The sequence below is a fragment of the Coregonus lavaretus genome, assembly GCF_964263955.1.
Source record: "Coregonus lavaretus genome assembly, chromosome: 14".
NCBI lineage: Eukaryota > Metazoa > Chordata > Actinopteri > Salmoniformes > Salmonidae > Coregonus > Coregonus lavaretus.
The window spans coordinates 31,081,794-31,105,058 of NC_140001.1; the positions used below are offsets into that span (position 1 = coordinate 31,081,794).

Sequence of the window (23,265 nt, forward strand, 5' to 3'; positions counted from 1 at the left end):
CTCTAGCAGGCAGCAGTGAGAGTGTGATGTTCAGGTGTTGTTTCCTCTAGCAGGCAGCAGTGAGAGTGTGATGTTCAGGTGTTGTTTCCTCTAGCAGGCAGCAGTGAGAGTGTGATGTTCAGGTGTTGTTTCCTCTAGCAGGCAGCAGTGAGAGTGTGATGTTCAGGTGTTGTTTCCTCTAGCAGGCAGCAGTGAGAGTGTGATGTTCAGGTGTTGTTTCCTCTAGCAGGCAGCAGTGAGAGTAAGATGTTCAGGTGTTGTTTCCTCTAGCAGGCAGCAGTGAGAGTGTGATGTTCAGGTGTTGTTTCCTCTAGCAGGCAGCAGTGAGAGTGTGATGTTCAGGTGTTGTTTCCTCTAGCAGGCAGCAGTGAGAGTGTGATGTTCAGGTGTTGTTTCCTCTAGCAGGCAGCAGTGAGAGTGTGATGTTCAGGTGTTGTTTCCTCTAGCAGGCAGCAGTGAGAGTGTGATGTTCAGGTGTTGTTTCCTCTAGCAGGCAGCAGTGAGAGTGTGTGGGTGAAACACCGTATCAAGGACAGTTATGACTACTACTACAACCTGGAGAGCAGAGAGGGGACCTGGGAGGAGCCAGAGGACTTCAAACACAACAGCACACAGCTCAACAGAGAGGAGATACAGGTTCCTATCATATATATGTTGGATACATTAATATTATTATTTCTATATAAAAATATATGTATTATTCTTGGTGCATGGCACAGACAACTAAATATGTAAGACAGAAGTTGGCAGAATAACATTCTCCATCCATAGCACAAAGAACACTTCACCATTAAAATAAATGTATAATGCATTACAACAATAGATTAGTTTTAATGTGTATGTGTCTTCTGGTCAGAGTGTGGTTGGAGGTGTGACAGCGGAGTATAACAGGGAACAGTTATGGTTGGCCAACGAGGCCCTGGTAACCCAGCTACAGGCCAGGATCAGAGGTTACCTGGTGAGGAGAGCTCACGCCCAGAGACTGGACTACTTACTACAACAAGAACCACACGTGGTCCGACTACAGGTACTATACTTACTCATATGTTCTACACCAACTGGTTTATTAAGTCAAACAAGAATTTCATATCTACAGTTAAGATTCACATACTGTTTTTGTAGTTTACTCACACACATGGATGATTTTAATTTCCTCATGTTTGTGTCTAGGCCTCCTGGAAGGGCTACAAACAGAGGAAGGTATACAAAGACAGACTCAACGTGCTGCAAAGCAACGTGGGGACTGTCGTCAAGGTAACAAGTTAGACTTGGAACTGTGAGCCTTATTTGAAAAGAGAACATTAGTTTGAAACGGTGAGAAATAAAGAATGTCAATAATTAGGAGAGAAGTCACATAGTTTCACCTCAACAGAAACACACAGCTACGAGTTGCTAACATTGTTTTATTCCTCCCGGTCCAGCTTCAGTCATTTGTTAAGATGTGGAGAGCTAAACGTAAATACTCTCAAAGACTGCAGTATTTCAAAGACCATGTGAGTAACACAACACCTACATTAAAAATGAGGATTTATGTCATTGAGATGTAGTCATATAATGACTCCTATTATTCCTCAGTGATATTTACTGAAGATTGATTCCCTTCTGTCTTCTTTGTATGTTTTACATTTTAGTAATTTAGCAGACGCTCTTATCCAGAGCGACTTACAGTTAGTGAGTGCATACATTTTTATTTATTTTTGTTTCATACTGTTCATTATGTTCAGGAAAAAGAAATTGTGAAGATCCAGGCTTTCCTCAAGGCTAACAAAGCCAGAGACGACTACAGAACACTCAGTGAGTTTAGACAACATTTAATACGTCACACAGTTTTAAAGTTACGATTTTAAAGAGAGATGGAACTACTTGAACTTCTCTGATGCAATGCTAAACCAATGTGTGTGTGTGTGTGTGTGTCTGTCTACCTGTCTACCTGTGTCTGTCTCTCTCTGCCCTGTAGCCGGGGCCCAGGACCCTCCTCTTTCGGTGGTGCGTAAGTTCGTCCACCTACTGGAACAGAGCAGCCTGGACCTGCTGGAGGAACAGGAAGTGACACGGCTCAGGGAGGAAGTGGTCACGAAGATCCGCTCCAATCAGCAGATGGAGAAAGACCTCAACCTGATGGACATTAAGATCGGCTTACTGGTCAAGAACAGGATCACCCTACAGGTGACATTTATAGTTTTACACACCGAGGGAACACAACTGACAAACAGTGCTTTTCAACTCAACTGAGAAACTATGCTTTTAAACAACAGACCTGCTACAGTTTCCCAAACCATTTGCCTTATGTTGCTGATAACAACTGCTTCTGGAGACAGCACTTTATTGTCTACAATAGTCATAGGCCTGCTGCTCAGATACTTTGATAATGCATCCCCCTTCCTGTCTTCCTTAAAGCTATCACTGATCAAACACAACTGGATAGGTGAGAAGGGCCTTTTCCATGCTGCTGCTTCTGTTTAACATGGGTACTGTCCGTCTTCCCAGGATGTGGTGTCTCACAGTAAGAAGCTGAAGAAGAAGAGTAAAGAGGAGCTGGCTGCAGGGAACAGTCAGGGCATCAAGGGCCTGAGCAAAGGCAAAAGGAAGAAACTAGAGGCCTACCAGCATCTCTTCTACCTGCTGCAGGTGAGTTCTAAACACACACACTTAGACATGCGCACACACACATACACACAAACTCTTTTACCCCTATGTCCTCTCCTGCTCTACAGACCAACCCTTCATACTTGGCCAAGCTGATCTTCCAGATGCCACAGAACAAGTCCACTAAGTTCATGGACACAGTGATCTTCACCCTGTATAACTATGCCTCCAACCAGAGAGAGGAGTACCTGCTTCTCAAACTCTTCAAGACCGCTCTGGAGGAGGAGATCAAGTGAGTGGAACTCTCCACCTGTCCCAAATCGTACACATCCCTTATACAGTTACTATAGATGGTCTCGCCTGGGTGCCTTTGTTTCTCTATGCTAATTTTTGCTAGCTCATTTGGTCAGATAAGGCAACGATGTACAGTAGCACTGTTTAATGCAACAGTCAACCAGGCTACTAGGGAATCCACTGTCCCCCTTGTTCATAACTCAAGGACCCTCTCCAATCATATACAGTATTATATATAATTTGTTCTTAAATTGGTGTCTGATGTTTGCTGATTGAATATGAATATAAAGGAATAATAAAGTTGTATGATAAAAAGTATCTCTCCCCCTCAGGTCCAAGGTGGACCAGATCCAGGACATCGTGACCGGGAACCCCACGGTCATCAAGATGGTGGTGAGCTTCAACCGCGGAGCCCGCGGTCACAACACACTGAGGCAGCTGCTGGCGCCTGTCATCAAGGAGATCATCGAGGACAAGGGCCTGGGCATCAACACCAACCCAGTGGATGTGTACAAGGCCTGGGTCAACCAGCTGGAGACCAACACTGGAGAGGCCAGGTGGGGGGCACACACACACTAGTGCTGAGTGATTAACCAACATTTCGGTTTATTTTCGGTTTTTAAATAACTAAACTCAGCAAAAAAAGAAACGTCCTCTCACTGTCAACTGCGTTTATTTTCAGCAAGCCTAACGTGTAAATATTTGTATGAACATAACAAGATTCAACAACTGAGACATAAACTGAACAAGTTCCACAGACATGTGACTAACAGAAATTGAATAATGTGTCCCTGAACAAAGGGGGGGTCAAAATCTAAAGTAACAGTCAGTATCTGGTGTGGCCACCAGCTGCATTAAGTACTGCAGTGCATCTACTCCTCATGGACTGCACCAGATTTGCCAGTTCTTGCTGTGAGATGTTACCCCACTCTTCCACCAAGGCACCTGCAAGTTCCCGGACATTACTGGGGAGAATGGCCCTAGCCCTCACCCTCCGATCCAACAGGTCCCAGACGTGCTCAATGGGATTGAGATCCAGGCTCTTCGCTGGCCATGGCAGAACACTGACATTCCTGTCTTGCAGGAAATCACGCACAGAACGAGCATTATGGCTGGTGGCATTGTCATGCTGGAGGGTCATGTCAGGATGAGCCTGCAGGAAGGGTACCACATGAGGGAGGAGGATGTCTTCCCTGTAACGCACAGCATTGAGATTGCCTGCAATGGCAACAAGCTCAGTCCGATGATGCTGTGACACACCGCCCCAGACCATGACGGACCCTCCACCTCCAAATCGATCCTGCTCCTGAGTACAGGCCTCGGTGTAACGCTCATTCCTTCGACGATAAACGCGAATCCGACCATCACCCCTGGTGAGACAAAACCGCAACTCGTCATTGAAGAGCACTTTTTGCCAGTCCTGTCTGGTCCAGCGACGGTGGGTTTGTGCCCATAGGCGACGTTGTTGCCGTGATGTCTGGTGAGGACCTGCCTTACAACAGGCCTACAAGCCCTCAGTCCAGCCTTTCTCAGCCTATTGCGGACAGTCTGAGCACTGATGGAGGGATTGTGCGTTCCTGGTGTAACTCGGGCAGTTGTTGCCATCCTGTACCTGTCCCGCAGGTGTGATGTTCGGATGTACCGATCCTGTGCAGCTGTTGTTACACGTGGTCTGCCACTGCGAGGACAATCAACTGTCCGTCCTGTCTCCCTGTAGCGCTGTCTTAGGCGTCTCACAGTACGGACATTGCAATTTATTGCTCTGGCCACATCTGCAGTCCTCATGCCTCCTTGCAGCATGCCTAAGGCACGTTCAAGCAGATGAGCAGGGACCCTGGGCATCTTTCTTTTGGTGTTTTTCAGAGTCAGTAGAAAGGCCTCTTTAGTGTCCTACATTTTCATAACTGTGACCTTAATTGCCTACCGTCTGTAAGCTGTTAGTGTCTTAACGCCCGTTCCACAGGTGCATGTTCATGAATTGTTTATGGTTCATTGAACAAGCATGGGAAACAGTGTTTAAACCCTTTACAATGAAGATCTGTGAAGTAATTTGGATTTTCACGAATTACCTTTGAAAGACAGTGTCCTGAAAAAGGGACGTTTCTTTTTTTGCTGAGTTTAGTTGACTGACGTCGGTTCAATTGTTATTTTTCTGTGCGCTCAACGCGCCGTGTGCCGTTTCTCTAGAGAGATTTCGCTCTGGGACATGTTGTCCAACTCATCATAGTTAAGTGCAGAAAATGTGGCAATTAACTACAATGACCAGAATCCATTGGGGGCCGGCAGATGTGTTCTTATTATACCTCAGTGCCGCAGACAGACACGGAGAGGAAGAGCGATGGACACGAGAGGGATAGAGAGCGGTTGCTTAGGTGTTTCTCTACCCGAAAATACATCTAATTGATTGATAGTTGTTGTTTGGCAGTCTTAAAAGTATGCCTTACCTACTTTGAAGAACTACTGAAATAGAGATTTCGTAAGGCAGCTAGCCAGCTAGGCTAGCCTACCAGCCTGAAGGATGACTCTTTGGGGAGCACAGAGATAGATAGATGGCTGGCTGCTACTGCCTGAGCAGAGATGAGATGATGACTAGGAATAAAATAATAAGTCATCAAATAAAAAATGTAATATACACAAGAACTGAAATATTTTACCAAAGTAATGTATAGCTCAATTGGTAGAGCATGGCGCTTGTAACGCCAGGGTAGTGGGTTCGATCCCCGGGACCACCCATACCTAAACATTTATGCCCCATACCTAAACAGTTATGCGCACATGACTGTAAGTCGCTTTGGATAAAAGCGTCTGCTAAATGGCATATTATTATATTATATTATTATTAACAAGTGATATGCAGTAATGGGCAGTCACTACCATCATTGTGGTTTTATAAATAAAATAATAAAGTCGTCGTCATACTAAAAACATATGTAATATACACAACTAAAATATTTTCATTTGGTAAAGCAATGTGAATAAATTAGGCCTAATAAGTGATAGTAATGGGAAGTCACTACCATCAATTGTTTTACAGCATTGAACCCACATAGTGCATTTATTGTTAGCCCTGGGTTCAAATACTATTTAGGGTATTTCAATAACTTTCAAAGACATTTGGAAGTAAGTATTTAGATATGTTTTATTTGAAAATACACTTACTCAAATACACTCCCATGCATTTAACCCAGGCATTTGAAAATAGTATTTGAAAATACTTCAAATAGTAGGCTATTTATAGGAAATTATTTGAAAATACTTCCAATAGTCGGGCCACGTTATTTGAAAGTACTCAAATACACAGAAAATAAGTATTTTAAATAATCAAATACAATGAAGTACTGTATTTGAACCCAGGTCTGACACACACATGCACACACACACATACACACATTGACCTCACTGTTGTCCTGCCTCTCTCAGTAAACTGCCCTACGAGGTGACCCCGGACCAGGCCATGTCACACAAGGAAGTGCGCGCCAGGCTGGAGTCCTCCAGTCAGGCGCTGCGGACGGCCACAGACAAAGTGCTCAACTCCATCGTGTCATCACTGGATAACATCCCGTAAGTCTCAGGCCTTTTTGGAATTCTTTAAAAATGCACACGCCTTTCTTTCCTTCCTTTTCTCTCTTGATGCAATCACTGATCTGACATCAGTAGTTCTGTAAAAGCTATGTAGCAGAACTCCAATAGTGATAGATCAGTGATCACTCCAAGGGAGGATGGAAGGATGCATTTTGAAGGTGAAGCTGTATGGGAACAGGACTAGACAACATCCTGTCAGTCTGGGCCAGGGCAGAAACCCAAACTGTCAGTGTGCGCCCCAAATGGCACCCTATGCACTATAAAGGGGACAGGGTGCCATTTGGTCTAAGGGGCAGTGGTCTAAGGCACTGCATCGCAGTGCTAGCTGTGCCACTAGAGATCCTGGTTCGAATCCAGGCTCTGTCGTAGCCGGCCGCGACCGGGAGATCCATGGGGCGGTGCACAATTGGCCCAGCGTCGTCCAGGGTAGGAGAGGGAATGGCCGGCAGGGATGTAGCTCAGTTGGTAGAGCATGGCGTTTGCAACGCCAGGGTTGTGGGTTCGATTCCCACGGGGGGCCAGTATGAAAAAATAAAAAAATAATGTATGCACTCACTAACTGTAAGTCGCTCAGGATAAAAGCGTCTGCTAAAATGACTAAAATGTAAATTTGGGAGGCAACCATGTGGTGTGTTTATGGAAGGGTAAACAAAACCATGCTTATAGAGGGTTAGAAACCATCCATGTTGCTGGTTTAGACAACTGTTGACTCCACACTCTGCAGTGCTCAATTTACTCCATAGTGGGTCAACCATGGTATTATGTTATACAACAGACCAAACTACACCCCTCATTCTGAAATGGTCATGGTCCCCTGCATTTTATGTTATTGCTTCCTATCATTTGTGCATCAATTTACTGTGTTGTGTATCTATGTAATGCCTGTCAATTTTACATCATTTCCATGTTTTGTTTTGCATGTAGCTATGGCATGAGATACATTGCAAAGGTCCTGAAGCATTCCCTTCATGAAAAGTTCCCTGATGCTACAGAGGATGAGTTGTTGAAGGTATAAGACCTGAGTGTTACATGTTACATTAGATATTTCCTTTGCCGTTCATATACCTTCCATGCATATTGCTGATATTGTTGTGGATATTGTTATGGTTCCTCTAGTGTTCACTGACACAATCGTCCCCATACATATCATCCAGCTCCAGTTTGCACTGGTTAATACAGGTCCTTAGATATAACAGCCCTTTGGGAATCTATACAGCCACGTTTAACGGAGTGTGTCGGCTGTCAGATTATAGGGAACCTGCTCTACTACCGCTACATGAACCCAGCCATAGTGGCTCCGGACGGCTTCGACATCATCGACATGTCAGCCGGAGGTCAGCTCCACTCTGACCAGCGTCGAAACCTGGGCTCCGTGGCCAAGATGCTGCAGCATGCCGCCGCCAACAAGCTGTTCGAGGGAGAGAATGCCCACATGACCTCCATGAATAACTACATCTCCCAGACCTACCAGAAGTTCAGGTGATAGTAAAGAACTACAACTCCCAAGCCAATTGGCTAACGTTCACTTTCACTCCGGATAGAACTGCTCATAGAGAGAAATGTTCCATCTAATAAAGCAGAAGGGAATCAGATAAGAAAAAGAGAGGGCTGTAGCGGTAAATGCTTGGGAGGTCACAGGAAGGTCAGAACAGGGTTAAGTTGACATGTGAGCGGAGGTGAGCCAGAGGTGAGCCAGGAGAAAGAGTCTGTGTGATAGTGCAGTGTCGGCAAGGAAAATGGGGTAGTGTGTCTTCACTCAAACTCAACATTAGAGACACACACACACACACACACACACACAGAGAAAGGGACACAGGGTTGCGTTCCCAGAGTTCTCTGCCCCTCCCTCCAATCAGAGTTGACTCATCTTTACTTGAAATCAGTTAGAACTCCAGTCACTGAAAACCACAACTGTCAATTTTCTTGAAGAAACCCTGATTCAACAGGATATGTTTAGTCTTTAAGCCGTTATGTTGATTTCAATATTATTTGTTGTTTTGGGCTAGATATCAGAAATATCTGGTTCCTTGTAAACTGATGATATTACTATTACCCATGTGTCCAGTTATTTTCGAAAATAACCAGAATGCTTTGATCCTGTCTTGCAGGGTGTTTTTCCAGGCTGCGTGTGACGTCCCCGAGCCAGAGGAGAAGTTTAACGTGGATGAGTACTCTGATATGGTGACTCTGAGCAAGCCTGTCATCTACATCTCTATAGATGAGATCATCAACACACACTCGGTACGCCCAGGCTATGGCTGCATCCCAAATGGCACCCCATTTCCTATATAGTGCACTAACTTTGACCAGAGCTCTATGGGCCCTGGTCAAAGGTAGTGCACTATATATGGAATAAGGTGCCATTTGGGATGTGACCTAGGACTCTACTGCCCCTCTCTGGAACCAAAGGAACTTTCTCCCTCCTTTTTTCTCCTTGTCTCCTTCATCTTCCCCTCTTTCTCCCCTTCTCTTATCTCCATATCCTGGGTAAGGGAGTGGTAATGGTGACAGATCTCTCGTGTAGAACGGAGGACATCAGAGGTTCTAGACGCCTCAGATGAGAGGTCTTTATCTGTCTACCGATAAAGAGAGGGATGGAGGGCTGAGCGTGATCTAGAAAAACAGGGCTGACCTCATAAACTGTTATCTCACACTGAGCTTACATACATCTTGAGCTGGAGAGGCCTAGGGTTGGAGAAGAGCGTGTCTAGTAGATAACACAAAAGTGTTGTGTGTGTGTCCTAGCTAGTGTTAACCATGTGTGTGTCCTAGCTAGTGTTAACCATGTTGTGTGTGTGTCCTAGCTAGTGTTAACCATGTTGTGTGTGTCCTAGCTAGTGTTAACCATGTTGTGTGTCCTAGCTAGTGTTAATGATGTTGTGTGTGTCCTAGCTAGTGTTAACCATGTTGTGTGTGTGTGTGTCCTAGCTAGTGTTAACCATGTTGTGTGTGTGTCCTAGCTAGTGTTAACCATGTTGTGTGTGTGTCCTAGCTAGTGTTAACCATGTTGTGTGTGTGTCCTAGCTAGTGTTAACCGTGTTGTGTGTGTGTGTGTCCTAGCTAGTGTTAACCATGTTGTGTGTGTGTGTCCTAGCTAGTGTTAACCATGTTGTGTGTGTGTCCTAGCTAGTGTTAACCATGTTGTGTGTGTGTCCTAGCTAGTGTTAACCATGTTGTGTGTGTGTGTGTCCTAGCTAGTGTTAACCATGTTGTGTGTGTGTGTGTGTCCTAGCTAGTGTTAACCATGTTGTGTGTGTGTGTGTGTGTGTGTGTGTCCTAGCTAGTGTTAACCATGTTGTGTGTGTCCTAGCTAGTGTTAACCATGTTGTGTGTGTGTCCTAGCTAGTGTTAACCATGTTGTGTGTGTGTCCTAGCTAGTGTTAACCATGTTGTGTGTCCTAGCTGGTGTTGGAGCACCTGGAGGCCATCTCCCCCGACCACAATGACCTGCTGCATGAGCTGCTGGAGGACCTGGGGGACGCGCCTGATGTGGAGGCACTGCTGGGTACCACAGACACCACCACACTATACCTCTTGCACTCCACAGTTCCTCCCAAACATTAAGAAACACCAGGCATTATAAGTTACAAGATCCATTTACAGGGCAGAATCCTAATTTGTGATACGCATGTTTTACAAAAACGTCTGTATAAATCATGTAAGGTTTCTACAAACAGTCTCAGAATGAGTCCGGAAGCTGCCTGCAGGGAGAGCTAAGCATGTTTGTCTTTTCTCCAGGTGAAGGAGCCGTGGATCCTAACAATCCCAACAAGGAGAGCACCCTGAGTCAGCTGGCTAAGACGGAGATCTCCCTCACACTCACCAACAAGTTTGAGCTGCTGGAGGGAGATGACAAGGACACGAAAGGCCTGATGATGAAGTAAGACATTGGATGAGTCCCAAATGGTCCACAATGCACTGGGGCAGAAAACAGGAAGTGTGTTTGAGTGGTGTCATGCCCTACTGCAGGGTCAGGGAATGGGACAACGGGACAGTGGCATGTCCATTGTGTGTGTGTTAACATAGCAAGATGTTTGCTCTCCCCCTGAGCCCAGTGCAAAGCAGAGGCCAGAGCTCAACACTGCCATTTTATTTTCAAACCAAATCAACAACACTTAAATGTTTGAGGAGAGCTACGCTGTTTAGTTGAAATTTCATTAAAATCCTGTTTAGTTGAAATTACATTATAATCCTCTCTCTCTCGCTCTCTCTCAGGACTAAGAAGCTGATAGTAGATGTGATCAGGATGCAGCCAGGAGACACTCTCCCAGACACCCTGGAGACCCCAGCCTCTGCCCTCCAGGTGATGTCATCATCATGACCCCTATACCAGCCCAGCCAACCACACACCTCAAATAGCCTACTTCTCTATCAAAGTGGTTTTATTTTCATGCTTTTCCCTTTGTGCCGTGCCGGGGTGGGAAAGACTAGTCATGCTAACTTTCCTTTCTGTTTTTGTGTGTCTGCCTCTCTTCCTACCTGTGCTGTCCTGTGCTGTCCTGTGCTGTGGTGCAGGAGTGTGAGCATGCTAAGTTGGTGGCACTGCGTGCGGTGCAGGACGCCCAGACCCCAGAGGGGCTGAAGAGCAGCCAGGCGGTGCTGGAGGACAGACAGCTGCCTCTAGAGCAGAAGAAGAGGAAGATCCTCCGCAACCTCCGAACCCTGGAGCAGGCTGGCCTCGTCACCGCTAGCAACAAGTACCAGGACCTCATCAATGACATCTCCAAGGTACGAACACACACGCGCGCAAACACACACAAGCACAGAGACACATGCACACTGATGCCCTTCAGAGTTTGTGTCGTAGATAACCAATTTAACCAATCATGTCCCTTCTGTGTGTGATTGACAGGACATTCGTTACCAGAGACGCTACAGACAGAGGAGGAAGGCGGAGCTGGTGAAGCTCCAGCAGACACTGAGTGCGCTCAACTCCAAGACAGCCTTCTATCAGGACCAGACCAACTACTACGATACTTACATCAAGACCTGCCTCGACAACCTCAACAGGAAGTGAGTGTTCCCTACAAAACCCATCCCTCGCCGCTAATCATAAGTCGAAGTTCATCTGAACTTCAAGTCAACAAGGATCTAGAGATAGAAAGGAGGGATTGGTTTGGAATTGGGCCATATAGGCTAGTTTTGAAATACATTGTCATTGCTGTTGTCATTGAAGTTTGATCATGGCCCCATTCAAAACATGATGTGTGAGGTATGTATGTTTGTGTGACTTCCATGGATGTGTCTTATCTGGTGTGTGTGTGTGTGTGTGTCCATAGGAACGCGCGGCGGTCCATCAAGCTAGACAGGAAAGTGGAGGAGAAGGGCAGTAAGAAGTGGAAGCATCAGTCTCTGAAGTACACGGCGGCCCGACTGCACGAGAAGGGAGTGATCCTGGAGATAGAGGGGCTGCAGACCAACCAGTGAGTGGCTGGTCCTAGCTAGCTTAGCATTGTGCAGTGACATCAGCTTTCCGAAACCGGAGTAGTATTCATTTGTACACACTATTTCAAACCGTAGCAAAATGTTATGCAACGGGGAAACTTTTTACAACAAACAGCCATGGTTTTGTGATTTGAGGTAGTGTGTGGTTGACTTGGAGTATAGACGGGTGTGTTGTTTAGCAACAAAACTGATGCGTGCACATCTTCGGGGCGAAACAGAGGAGGTTGCCTTAGAATCATAGGACTATATTGTAAACTATATTTCGTATGCAAATGTTTATTGAAAACATACTGTAAAACATTTGCACAATAAGCATTTGTTGTCTCTCAAATATATTGTTACAGTTGTTAGTTAGCTAGCTAGCAAATTCTTGCCATATTATCATAGACATGACATCAGTCAAAACACCTCAAAACAAGACATGGTATCAAGAACAAGATACAACTGAAACAAGCGACCTACGATTCCCCACATGGCAGCTTCTTGTCATTGTTGCTAGCGATCTGACCGTTTAGAATCATAACAGCAGATGTCCTTCCTGAAGTGAGTTGGTACCATACTAGGTCTCGGGTATTGTGGTAGTCAAGGGAACATTCTCCAATACTTACACAAAGGCATGAGTCTTTCATAGCTTTCACCAATCAGATCAGTGATATCTGGAAATAAAGGGAGGAAGGAAGGATGCATTGGTAAAGTATTGGGATGCGGACAAGGGCAGGTGTTTGATGTGAGGAGTGAGCTGTGTCAGCTCTGTGTGAGATAGGGAGGAAGGAACAACCTCATTAAGGGACATTGTCCATACAGACGCCCACCGTGTTCTGTGTCTCTCTCTGTCTTTTTTGCTCTATTCCCCACTCTCTTCTTCACTTTCTCTCTCCCTCTCTCCCTCTCTCTCTCCATCTCTCTGAACACTTGCTCCTGTCCTTCCTGTTTTGGCCAGGCTGTTCAAGCTAGAGTGGCGCTGAGGAGAGCCAAAGTCAGCTCCTGTGGCTCATCACTGCTCTGGGAGTTCCAGGCCATGTCAAAGAGGAAACCGAGAGCTAGTATCTAGAAGACATCGCTATGTCCTCTTTAAAGCCAGTTAAACACACAACACTATGGCCCAATATCGTCAAAGCATTTCAGAAAATAAACAAGGTGGAAACTTTTTGAGAAAATTGGATATCTAAGCTTTATATTTCTGATCAAAAATCAAGTCTGTCTGACATTGTGACCTGCAGACAATAGCAGGACTAGAGTTGATCATTATTTTACATTTACATTTTACATTTTAGTCATTTAGCAGACGCTCTTATCCAGAGCGATTTACAGGAGCAATTAGGGTTAAGTGCCTTGCTCAAGGGCACATTGACAGATTTTTCACCTAGTCGGCTCGGGGATTAGAACCAGCGACCTTTCGGTTACTGGCACTACGCTCTTAACGACTAAGCTACGCCCTCCGCCCATCTGTCTGTATCCTGTCTTTTCATTTGACTCATTAATTCAATCCCATGTTTTTGTCTTTTCTCTCAGGTTAAAAAATGTCATGTTTGACATCTCTCCCAGTGAGGAAGTTGGGGACTTTGAGGTGAAGGCCAAGTTTATGGGAGTTGAGATGGAAAAGGTCCAACTCCATTTCCAGGTGATGCTTTTCCCCAAAATTATGACGACTCATGGTTTTCAAGGCTCCTCACTCAGTCATGCTGACAGACTGATAGTTCCCTGTCCCTGTCTGTTGACTGTTTGTGTCTCTGTCTGTTGTCTCTGTCCCCGTCTAGGACCTCCTCCAGCCATAGTTCCAGAATTATTTAAAAATATATATATTTTATCTATGACCGTAGTACCATAGTTGACTGTCTGATGTCTCTGTCCCTGTCTGTTGACTATCTGTGTCACTGTCCCTGTCTAGGACCTGCTCCAGCTGCAGTACGAGGGAGTGGCGGTGATGAAGATGTTTGACAAGGCCAAAGTCAACGTCAACCTGCTCATCTTCCTCCTCAACAAGAAGTTCTATGGAAAATGAGGGATTATTAAACCAAAGATGGTGGGCATACGTGTGAAAGGATTGTGTGCCTTGTGACAAAGCAACAATTGGGATAGGACGTTTGAATGGTGCGTAACGTGTTCTGTATGTCTGACTGACCATCCTCAGGCTGGTGAGCCACACACACTGATTTGATTAATCACTTTATACCAAAATGAAGGTCACATTGAAATGGGTTTGTTGCTTGTATTGTCATGTTACATCTGTTGCTTAATTATTTTTTATTTTTTTATGTTCAGTTTTCCACTGGGTAATTAATTGTACATGGAATATATTTTTCAAAAGTATATTATAATGACATTTACATTTGATATGTAGAAGTTATATACAGTGCATTCAGAAAGTATTCAGACCCTTGACTTTTTCCACATTTTGTTACTTTACAGCCTTATTCTAAAATTGATTAAATTGTTTTTTCCCCCTCATCAATCTACACACAACAGCCCGTAATGACAAAGCAAAAACAGGTTTTTAGAAATGTTTGCTAATTTATAAAAAATGTTTTAACTGAAATAAACATTTACATAAATATTCAGACTCTTTACTCAGTACTTTGTTGAAGCACCTTTGGCAGTGATTACAGCCTCGAGTCTTCTTGGGTATGTATACACCTGTATTTGGCCACTCAAGGACATTGAGACTTGTCCTGAAGCAACTCCTGTGTTGCCTTGGCTGTGTGCTTAGGGTCGTTGACCTGTTGGAAGGTGACCCTTCGCCCTAGTCTGAGGTCCTGAGAACTCTTGAGCAGTTTTTTTTTTTAGTCATTTAGCAGACGCTCTTATCCAGATCGACTTACAGGAGCAATTAGGGTTAAGTGCCTTGCTCAAGGGCACATCGTCAGATATTTCACCTAGTCGGCTCAGGGATTAGAAGCAGCGACCTTTCGGTTACTGGCACAACGCTCTTAACCACTAAGCTACCTGCCGCCCCTTTTCATCAAGGATCTCTCTGTACTTTGCTCTGTTCATCTTTCCCTCGATCCTGACTAGTCTCCCAGTCCCTTCCGCTGAAAAACATCCCCGCAGCACGATGCTGCCACCACCATGCTTCACCGTAGGGATGGTGCCAGGTTTCCTCCAGACGTGACACTTAGCATTCAGGCCAAAGAGTTCAATTGTTGATTTCATTAGACCAGAAAATCTTGTTTCTCATGGTCTGAGAGTCTTTAGGTGCCTTTTGGCAAACTCCAAGCGGGCTGTCATGTTTATTTTCCTGAGGAAGTGGCTTCCGTCTGGCCACTTTACCACTAAGCCCTGATTGGTGGAGTGCTGCAGAGATGGTTGTCCTTCTGGAAGGTTCTCCCATCTCCACTGAGGAGCTCTGTCAGAGTGACCATCGGGTTCATGGTCACCTCCCTGACCAAGGCCCTTCTCCCCAGATTGCCCAGTTTGGCCGGGCGGCCAGCTCTAGGAAGAGTCTTGGTGGTTCCAAACTTCCATTTAAGAATGATGGAGGCCACTGTGTTCTTCGGTACCTTCAATGCTGCAGGCATTTTTTGGTACCCTTCCCCAGATCTGTGCCTCAACACAATCCTGTCTCTGAGTTCTATGGACAATTTTGCTCTGACATGCACTGTCAACTGTGGGACCTTGTATAGACAGGTGTGTGCCTTTCCAAATCATGTCCAATCAATTGAATTTACCACAGGTGGACTCCAATCAAATTGTAGAAACATCAAGGATGATCAATGGAAACAGAATGCACCTGAGCGCAATTTCGAGTCTCATAGCAAAGTGTCTGAAAACTTATGCAAGTAAGGTATTTCTGTTTTCTAAAAACCTGTTTTCGTTTTATCATTATGGGGTATTGTGTGTAGATTGATGAGGAAAACATAACATTTTAGGCTGTAAAGTAACAAAATGTGGAAAAAGACAAGGGGTCTGAATACTTTACGAATGCACTGTAAGGAAACACCACATTGTTATTGTCAAAAAAGAAAGTATGTTTTTTTGTTTAAAAAAAGTATGTTTGGACAATGCACTACTGCCTAATGGTCAGAATGGGAGTTTAGACCGCAACATTCCATGTCCAGCTATAGCCAGCATGGATTTAAGTAGTTAACCAGTGCCTTTTTAATCCACATACAGTACATTGGGAAGCTGTGCCTCTTTTAAAGACTATTAATTAACAGTTATTCGTCCTAGTTTCACTGCTTTTTAAACAGATTGTACTGTCAAGTATAAATTAAAATAATTTCAAATGTTTTAATGAGGTTAAATCAAAATATCTGTATATGATTTGCTTGTTTGTTATAACAACTAACACTCAGTACTATAAGAAAATTATTTTAAAAGATAATTGTTTGGTCATTATAAATAATAAAGAATGATTCGTTTTTTAACTGTCAAACCCAACATGTATTTTAATTGGTTCTAAACGCTGACCATTAAGAAGGCCGACTGGAGTTTCCCCTCACACTTTTGCCTGCATAGTCAATTTAGGAGAACAGTAAATTACAGCCATGGTTTATTGGTTGTTAGACGTTTTGCTCTCCAAACTTCAGCCTATGCCACACAATGATATGTAAAATGTCTTTAGTTGTTTTGCTTCAGTGTTTATTTCCATAGAGCAGTTAAACATTGAAGTTATGATACAAAAAAATTACATGAGGAAAATATTGACCCTTATGCTGATGCATTTAAACTGTTTTACGCAGCACTTTGGGTTTTGAAATGTGACATGGAATTTGCATTATGCATTGTCTGGAAAATAACACTTCACGGATAATGTGTTTTATGCGCAAACGAAAACAGATTTTCTGTTCCGAGTTGTCAACATGAACAACGCTGTTTCATACGTTGTCGCATCGATGTACAGAATTTAGAAAAAAAAAGTTTGTATATTGTCAACATATGAACTAATCCTCGGACTCAAACTGCTACTTGCAGGCTATATCCACGGGTTTTCCAATGCCGTTTTCCCGCAGAGGGCGCATAGACAGCAGCGGCAATGAGTTATGACCAGTGGTGTAAAGTATTTGAAGTGTTTTTACTTAAAGTACTACTTAAGTAGTTTTGGGTGGTATCTGTACTTTACTATTGATATTTTTGACAACTTTTACTTCACTACATTCCTATAGAAAATGTACATTTTACTCGATACATTTTCCCTGAGACCCGAAAGTACTCAATACATTAGGAACTAGCAGGACAGGAAACTGGTCCAATTAAAGCACTCCTCAAGAGATGATCCCTGTTCACTCTACTGCCTCTGATCTGGCGGATCAACTCGCTAAACACATACTCATTTGTAAATGATGTCTGTGTTGGAGTGTGCCCCTGGCTATCCATAAATTAAAATAACAAGGAAATTGTGCTGTCATTTTGCTTAATATAAGGAATGTGAAATGATTTATATTTTTATACTACAGTATATTTTAGCAATTACATTTTATTTTGATACATACAATACCGGTCAAGTTTTAGAACACCTACTCATTCAAGGGTTTTTCTTTATTTTTACTATTTTCTATATTGTAGAATAATAGTGAAGACATCAAAACTATGAAATAACACATATGGAATCATGCAGTAACCAAAAAAAGTGTTAAACAAATATATTTTATATTTGAGTTTCTTCAAATAGCCACCCTTTGCCTTGATGACAGCTTTGCACACTCTTGGCATTCTCTCAACCAGCTTCACCTGGAATGTTTTTCTAACAGTCTTGAATGAGTTTCCACATATGCTTAGCACTTGTTGGCTGCTTTTCCTTCACTCTGTGGTCCGACTCATCCCAAACCATCTCAATTTGGTTGAGGTCGGGGGATTGTGGAGGTCAGGTCATCTGATGCAGCACTCCATCACTCTCCTTCTTGGTAAAATAGAATGTGTTGGGTCATTGTCCTGTTGAAAAACAAGTGATAGTCCCGCTAAGCCCAAACCAGATGGGATGGCGTATCGCTGCAGAATGCTGTGGTAGCCATGCTGGTTAAGTGTACCTTGAATTCGAAATAAATCAGACAGTGTCATCAGCAAAGCACCCCCACACCATAACACCTCCTCCTCCATGCTTTACGGTGGGAAATACACATGCGGAGATCAGCTGTTCACCCACATCGCGTCTCACAAGGACAACGGCGGTTGGAACCAGAAATCTCCAATTTGGACTCCAGACCAAAGGACAGATTTCCACCAGTCTAATGTCCATTGCTTGTGTTTCTTGGCCCAAGCAAGTCTCTTCTTCTTATTGGTGTCCTTTAGTAGTGGTTTCTTTGCGGCAATTCAACCATGAAGGCCTGATTCACACAGTCCCCTCTGAACAGTTGATGTTGAGATGTGTCTGTTACTTGAACTCTGTGAAGCATTTATTTGGGCTGCAATTTCTGAGGCTGGTAACTAATGAACTTATCCTCTGCAGCAGAGGTAACTGTGTCTTCCATTCCTGTGGCGGTCCTCATGAGAGCCAGTTTCATCATAGTGCTTGATGGTTTTTGTGACTGCACTTGAAGAAACTTTCAAAGTTCTTGAAATGTTCTGTATTGACTGACCTTCATGTCTTAAAGTAATGATGGACTGTCGTTTCTCTTTGCTTATTTGAGCTGTTCTTGCCATAATATGGACTTGGTCTTTTACCAAATAGCATACAGCCATGCAATCTCCATAGACAAACATTGGCAGTAGAATGGCCCGTACTGAAGAGGTCAGTGACTTTCAATGTGGCACCGTCATAGAATGCCACCTTTCCAACAAGTCAGTTCATCACATTTCTGCCCTGCTAGAGCTGCCCTGGTCAACGCGAAGTGGTAGGCCACAGAAGCTCACAGAACGGGACCGCCGAGTGCTGAAGCGCGTAAAAATCTTCTTCTGTCCTCGGTTGCAACACTCACTACAGAGTTACAAACTGCATTTGGATATAGCAGCAAAGTTGGGACCAACTCCATATTAATGCCCATGATTTTGGAATGAAATGTTTGATGAGCAGGTGTTTTGAAAACATAACGTCCAAAAAAAGTGGTCTCTTGGACCAGCACAATCACCACAGGACACCATTATATACTTTGCGCATAGGGACAGGGTAAGTTGTGCTGCCTTGGGGTAAGTGGGTAATGGTGCTGGTAGGTTTAATTAATGGAATGGGGGTGTGGTATATTGTATATCTTAAATGCATGCTTACATTCAAATATAGACTGTTCAATATCACTTACCCTTCCAATTGTCTGGGACCGGGATGTTGTTTGGATGTGCAAATTCATAGGCAAGTTCTCTGCATTTGAAGCCCATGAAACTGTTCCTCTAACTTCTTGATATGTTTAGCAAGCTCAGATTCCATGTCATCAGATAAGACCTTGTGTGCCTCTCCTACTCTAAGCCTCTCTTTCACACAGTTACATGTTCGTTAGATTTTTTTGGTCAATGAAGAGTGTCAAAAAAAAAATCATCCCTTGCTTCTGCGCAAATGGACTTCTTCCCTTCTCACACTTCCTAGGCTGCTCTCTCAAGAACCTTAAGGGGGGCTAGAGACCCCTGCTTGTTTTACATTTGTATACACGGGACATGAGGATGTATTCTCAGTAACAATACAAATGAACAAAATTGGGTTCATATGCATGTCACATAGCAAAAATACTATGAATATTAGGCATAAAACAGACTAAATGTGATCATCCATTGTACAGTGAGGGAAAAAAGTATTTGATCCCCTGCTGATTTTGTACGTTTTCCCACTGACAAAGAAATGATCAGTCTATAATTTTAATGGTAGGTTTATTTGAACTGTGAGAGACAGAATAACAACACAAAAATCCAGAAAAACGCATGTCAAAAATGTTATAAATTGATTTGCATTTTAATGAGGGAAATAAGTATTTGACCCCCTCTCAATCAGAAAGATGTCTGGCTCCCAGTTGTCTTTTATACAGGTAACGAGCTGAGATTAGGAGCACACTCTTAAAGGGAGTGCTCCTAATCTCAACGTGTTACCTGTATAAAATACACCTGTCCACAGAAGCAATCAATCAATCAGATTCCAAACTCTCCACCATGGCCAATACCAAAGAGCTCTCCAAGGATGTCAGGGACAAGATTGTAGACCTACACAAGGCTGGAATGGGCTACAAGACCCTCGCCAAGCAGCTTGGTGAGAAGGTGACAACAGTTGGTGCGATTATTCGCAAATGGAAGAAACACAAAATAACTGTCAATCATCCTCGGCCTGGGGCTCCATGCAAGATCTCACCTCGTGGAGTTGCAATGATCATGAGAACGGTGAGGAATCAGCCCAGAACTATACGGGAGGATCTTGTCAATGATCTCAAGGCAGCTGGGACCATAGTCACCAAGAAAACAATTGGTAACACACTACACCGCGAAGGACTGAAATCCTGCAGCGCCCGCAAGGTCCCCCTGCTCAAGAAAGCACATATACAGGCCCGTCTGAAGTTTGCCAATGAACATCTGAATGATTCAGAGGAGAACTGGGTGAAAGTGTTGTGGTCAGATGAGACCAAAATCGAGCTCTTTGGCATCAACTCAACTTGCCGTGTTTGGAGGAGGAGGAATGCTGCCTATGACCCCAAGAACACCATCCCCACCGTCAAACATGGAGGTGGAAACATTATGCTTTGGGGGTGTTTTTCTGCTAAGGGGACAGGACAACTTCACCGCATCAAAGGGACGATGGACGGGGCCATGTACCGTCAAATCTTGGGTGTGAACCTCCTTCCCTCAGCCAGGGCATTGAAAATGGGTCGTGGATGGGTATTCCAGCATGACAATGACCCAAAACACACGGCCAAGGCAACAAAGGAGTGGCTCAAGAAGAAGCACATTAAGGTCCTGGAGTGGCCTAGCCAGTCTCCAGACCTTAATCCCATAGAAAATCTGTGGAGGGAGCTGAAGGTTCGAGTTGCCAAACGTCAGCCTCAAAACCTTAATGACTTGGAGAAGATCTGCAAAGAGGAGTGGGACAAAATCTCTCCCGAGATGTGTGCAAACCTGGTGGCCAACTACATTTACATTTAAGTCATTTAGCAGACGCTCTTATCCAGAGCGACTTACAGTTAGTGCATACATTTTTATACTGGCCCCCCGTGGGAATCGAACCCACAACCCTGGTGTTGCAAGCGCCATGCTCTACCAACTGAGCTACAGGAGGCCTACTACAAGAAACGTCTGCCAACAAGGGTTTTCCCACCAAGTACTAAGTCATGTTTTGCAGAGGGGTCAAATACTTATTTCCCTCATTAAAATGCAAATCAATTTATAACAACATTTTTAATGTGTTTTTCTGGATTTTTTTGTTGTTATTCTGTCTCTCACTGTTCAAATAAACCTACCATTAAAATTATAGACTGATCATGTCTTTGTCAGTGGGCAAACGTACAAAATCAGCAGGGGATCAAATACTTTTTTCCCTCACTGTATGGTGGCCATTGGCTCAACTTACATTTTTACATTTTAGTCATTTAGCAGACGCTCTTATCCAGAGCGTCCATACATTATTTTTATTTTTAATGTTATTTTTTATTTTTTCATACCCCCCGTGGGAATCGAACCCACAACCCTGGCGTTGCAAACGCCATGCTCTACGAACTGAGCTACATCCCCTGCCAGCCATTCCCTCCCCTACCCTAGACGACGCTGTGCCAATTGTGCGCCGCCCCATGGGTCTCCCGGTCGCGGCCGGCTACGACAGAGCCTGGATTCGAACCAGGATCTCTAGTGGCACAGCTAGCACTGCGATGCAGTGGCTTAGACCACTACGCCACTCACCCCACGCCACTCACCACTGCGCCACTTACCCCATGGCAAACATTTTGACTATGTTACCCAACACAGCTTGGATGCACTTTGCTAAGTTTAGGATGCACTTTGCTAGGTTTAGGACCTCATGTTGTAGCTTATAGAACAATCTTAAAAGTATCTACTTTGGTTTAGATACAAGCATCATGAAACCTATAACACATTCATTTCACTTTGTACAAATATTTTTTTGGGGACCTAACTTTACAAACTCCATGAAATGATGACCGCTTCTTAAATATTTGGTCACATGATTCATTTTGTGTATGGTTTCCTAGAAACAAGGGGTGGCTAAACTAACGCTTTGGCTCAACTTACCCCACTCTCCCCCTACACTTAATTGTCTGCTGTGGCTTGCTTGCTATATCACTACCAGCTTTAAATGTTTACAGTGAGGCGTGTGTTGCACACCATGAAGTTACGGTTTCTCATCCAGCCATTAATTAGGCACTTTGTACACATGTTTACGTAATGTAATATGTTACTCAGCTCCCATTGTCTGTCTCCTCAGACTCAACCTGAGGCCGTTTGCAGCGTTCTTCCTTTCGGTGGCTGACAACCCCATCGACTACCCAGGGCTGAACTTACAGGAGGGCAGTGGCTCAGGGATGGGCCAGGAGCCTATGAGGAAGCAAGAGCACGGCCCTCGCCGCTCCACGAAGATCATCATCTCCCCGAGGAGACCCGCAGCTTCCTCCAGGAAGCCGGCGGTGATCTACATCCTGAACCTGGCCAGTGCCGACCTGCTCTTCGCCCTGCTGCTCCCATTCAGGATCTCCTACCATTTCCATGGCAACGACTGGCTCTACGCTGCCTTCATGTGTCGTCTGGTGACGGCAGCCTTATACTGCAACATGTACTGCTCAGTCCTACTCATGATGTGCATCAGCATCAACCGCTTCCCGGCCGTGGTCTACCCCATGGACTCTCTTACCTGGCATAGTCCTCAGACGGCCGTTGTGATCTGTGGGGTCATGCGGCTATTGGCAATGGGAGGAGTGACCCCCACCTACTCTCCAGACAGACCATCCACCTCCCGGACATGGGCATCACCACCTGCCACGACATGCAGGACTTAGACAAGCTCCGTGCCTACTACCTCTACTTCGTCCCCATCTACTCCTCCATCTTCTTCTTCATCCCTCTGGTGTTCACCGCCGTGTGCTACGTCCGCATCATGCAGGCCCTGACCGTGGCCAACATGGAGAACCACTCCAGGAAGACGCGGGCGGTGGTGATGGCAGTGACGGTGCTGGTGGTGTTTGGCCTGCTTCACCCCCACCAATGTCCCTCTCCTGGTGCACTACCTCAAGCTGGCCCATGGACACAGCGGCAGCTCCTACCAGGCCTACCTGTCCGTGTGTGGGCAGCCTCAGCTGCTGCCTGGACCCCTCATCTACTACTTTGGTTCATGCCAGAGACAGGCGGCAGCCCCTATTTTGAAAGTTATATATCTTGAAAACTTGATTGCTGACATGCAAAACATTTTGGGACCGTATCAACTGTGGACTAATGAAACACATTTTTTAGTGGAATTTTCCTTTAACTCACTTCTCAATATAGCCCAAGTAACCTAGATGTGTACAGGAAGTT

The 23,265-nt window shown here is 44.5% G+C and overlaps 1 protein-coding gene and 1 pseudogene across 5 annotated transcripts in view; both read left to right on the plus strand.

The window, feature by feature from the left end:
- LOC311141553 (ras GTPase-activating-like protein IQGAP2) overlaps positions 1-22,267 on the plus strand; it is a gene marked incomplete at its 3' end in the record, with an annotated part of 92,972 nt that extends 70,705 nt beyond the window's left edge. The window contains exons 18-39 of one of the 4 annotated variants that reach the window (XM_084176913.1): positions 491-636; positions 857-1,027; positions 1,171-1,254; positions 1,422-1,493; positions 1,725-1,794; positions 1,958-2,166; positions 2,488-2,628; positions 2,715-2,878; positions 3,213-3,437; positions 6,301-6,441; positions 7,387-7,471; positions 7,709-7,941; positions 8,571-8,703; positions 9,865-9,967; positions 10,201-10,342; positions 10,678-10,765; positions 10,978-11,190; positions 11,315-11,475; positions 11,742-11,885; positions 13,420-13,528; positions 13,796-13,930; positions 22,184-22,267. In XM_084176913.1, coding sequence (XP_084033039.1) covers positions 491-636; positions 857-1,027; positions 1,171-1,254; positions 1,422-1,493; positions 1,725-1,794; positions 1,958-2,166; positions 2,488-2,628; positions 2,715-2,878; positions 3,213-3,437; positions 6,301-6,441; positions 7,387-7,471; positions 7,709-7,941; positions 8,571-8,703; positions 9,865-9,967; positions 10,201-10,342; positions 10,678-10,765; positions 10,978-11,190; positions 11,315-11,475; positions 11,742-11,885; positions 13,420-13,528; positions 13,796-13,909 — 2,948 coding nt within the window. Of the gene's footprint in view, positions 1-490; positions 637-856; positions 1,028-1,170; positions 1,255-1,421; positions 1,494-1,724; positions 1,795-1,957; positions 2,167-2,487; positions 2,629-2,714; positions 2,879-3,212; positions 3,438-6,300; positions 6,442-7,386; positions 7,472-7,708; positions 7,942-8,570; positions 8,704-9,864; positions 9,968-10,200; positions 10,343-10,677; positions 10,766-10,977; positions 11,191-11,314; positions 11,476-11,741; positions 11,890-13,419; positions 13,529-13,795; positions 16,280-22,183 lie in introns of those variants that run through there. The other 3 variants (XM_084176912.1, XM_084176914.1, XM_084176915.1) reach the window with 3 other exon arrangements.
- On the plus strand, positions 22,085-23,250 carry LOC311141115 (proteinase-activated receptor 1-like; annotated as a pseudogene). Its single transcript has 2 exons — positions 22,085-22,089; positions 22,184-23,250. The product of its transcript is annotated as a proteinase-activated receptor 1-like (transcript).
- Positions 23,251-23,265: the final 15 nt, after the last annotated feature.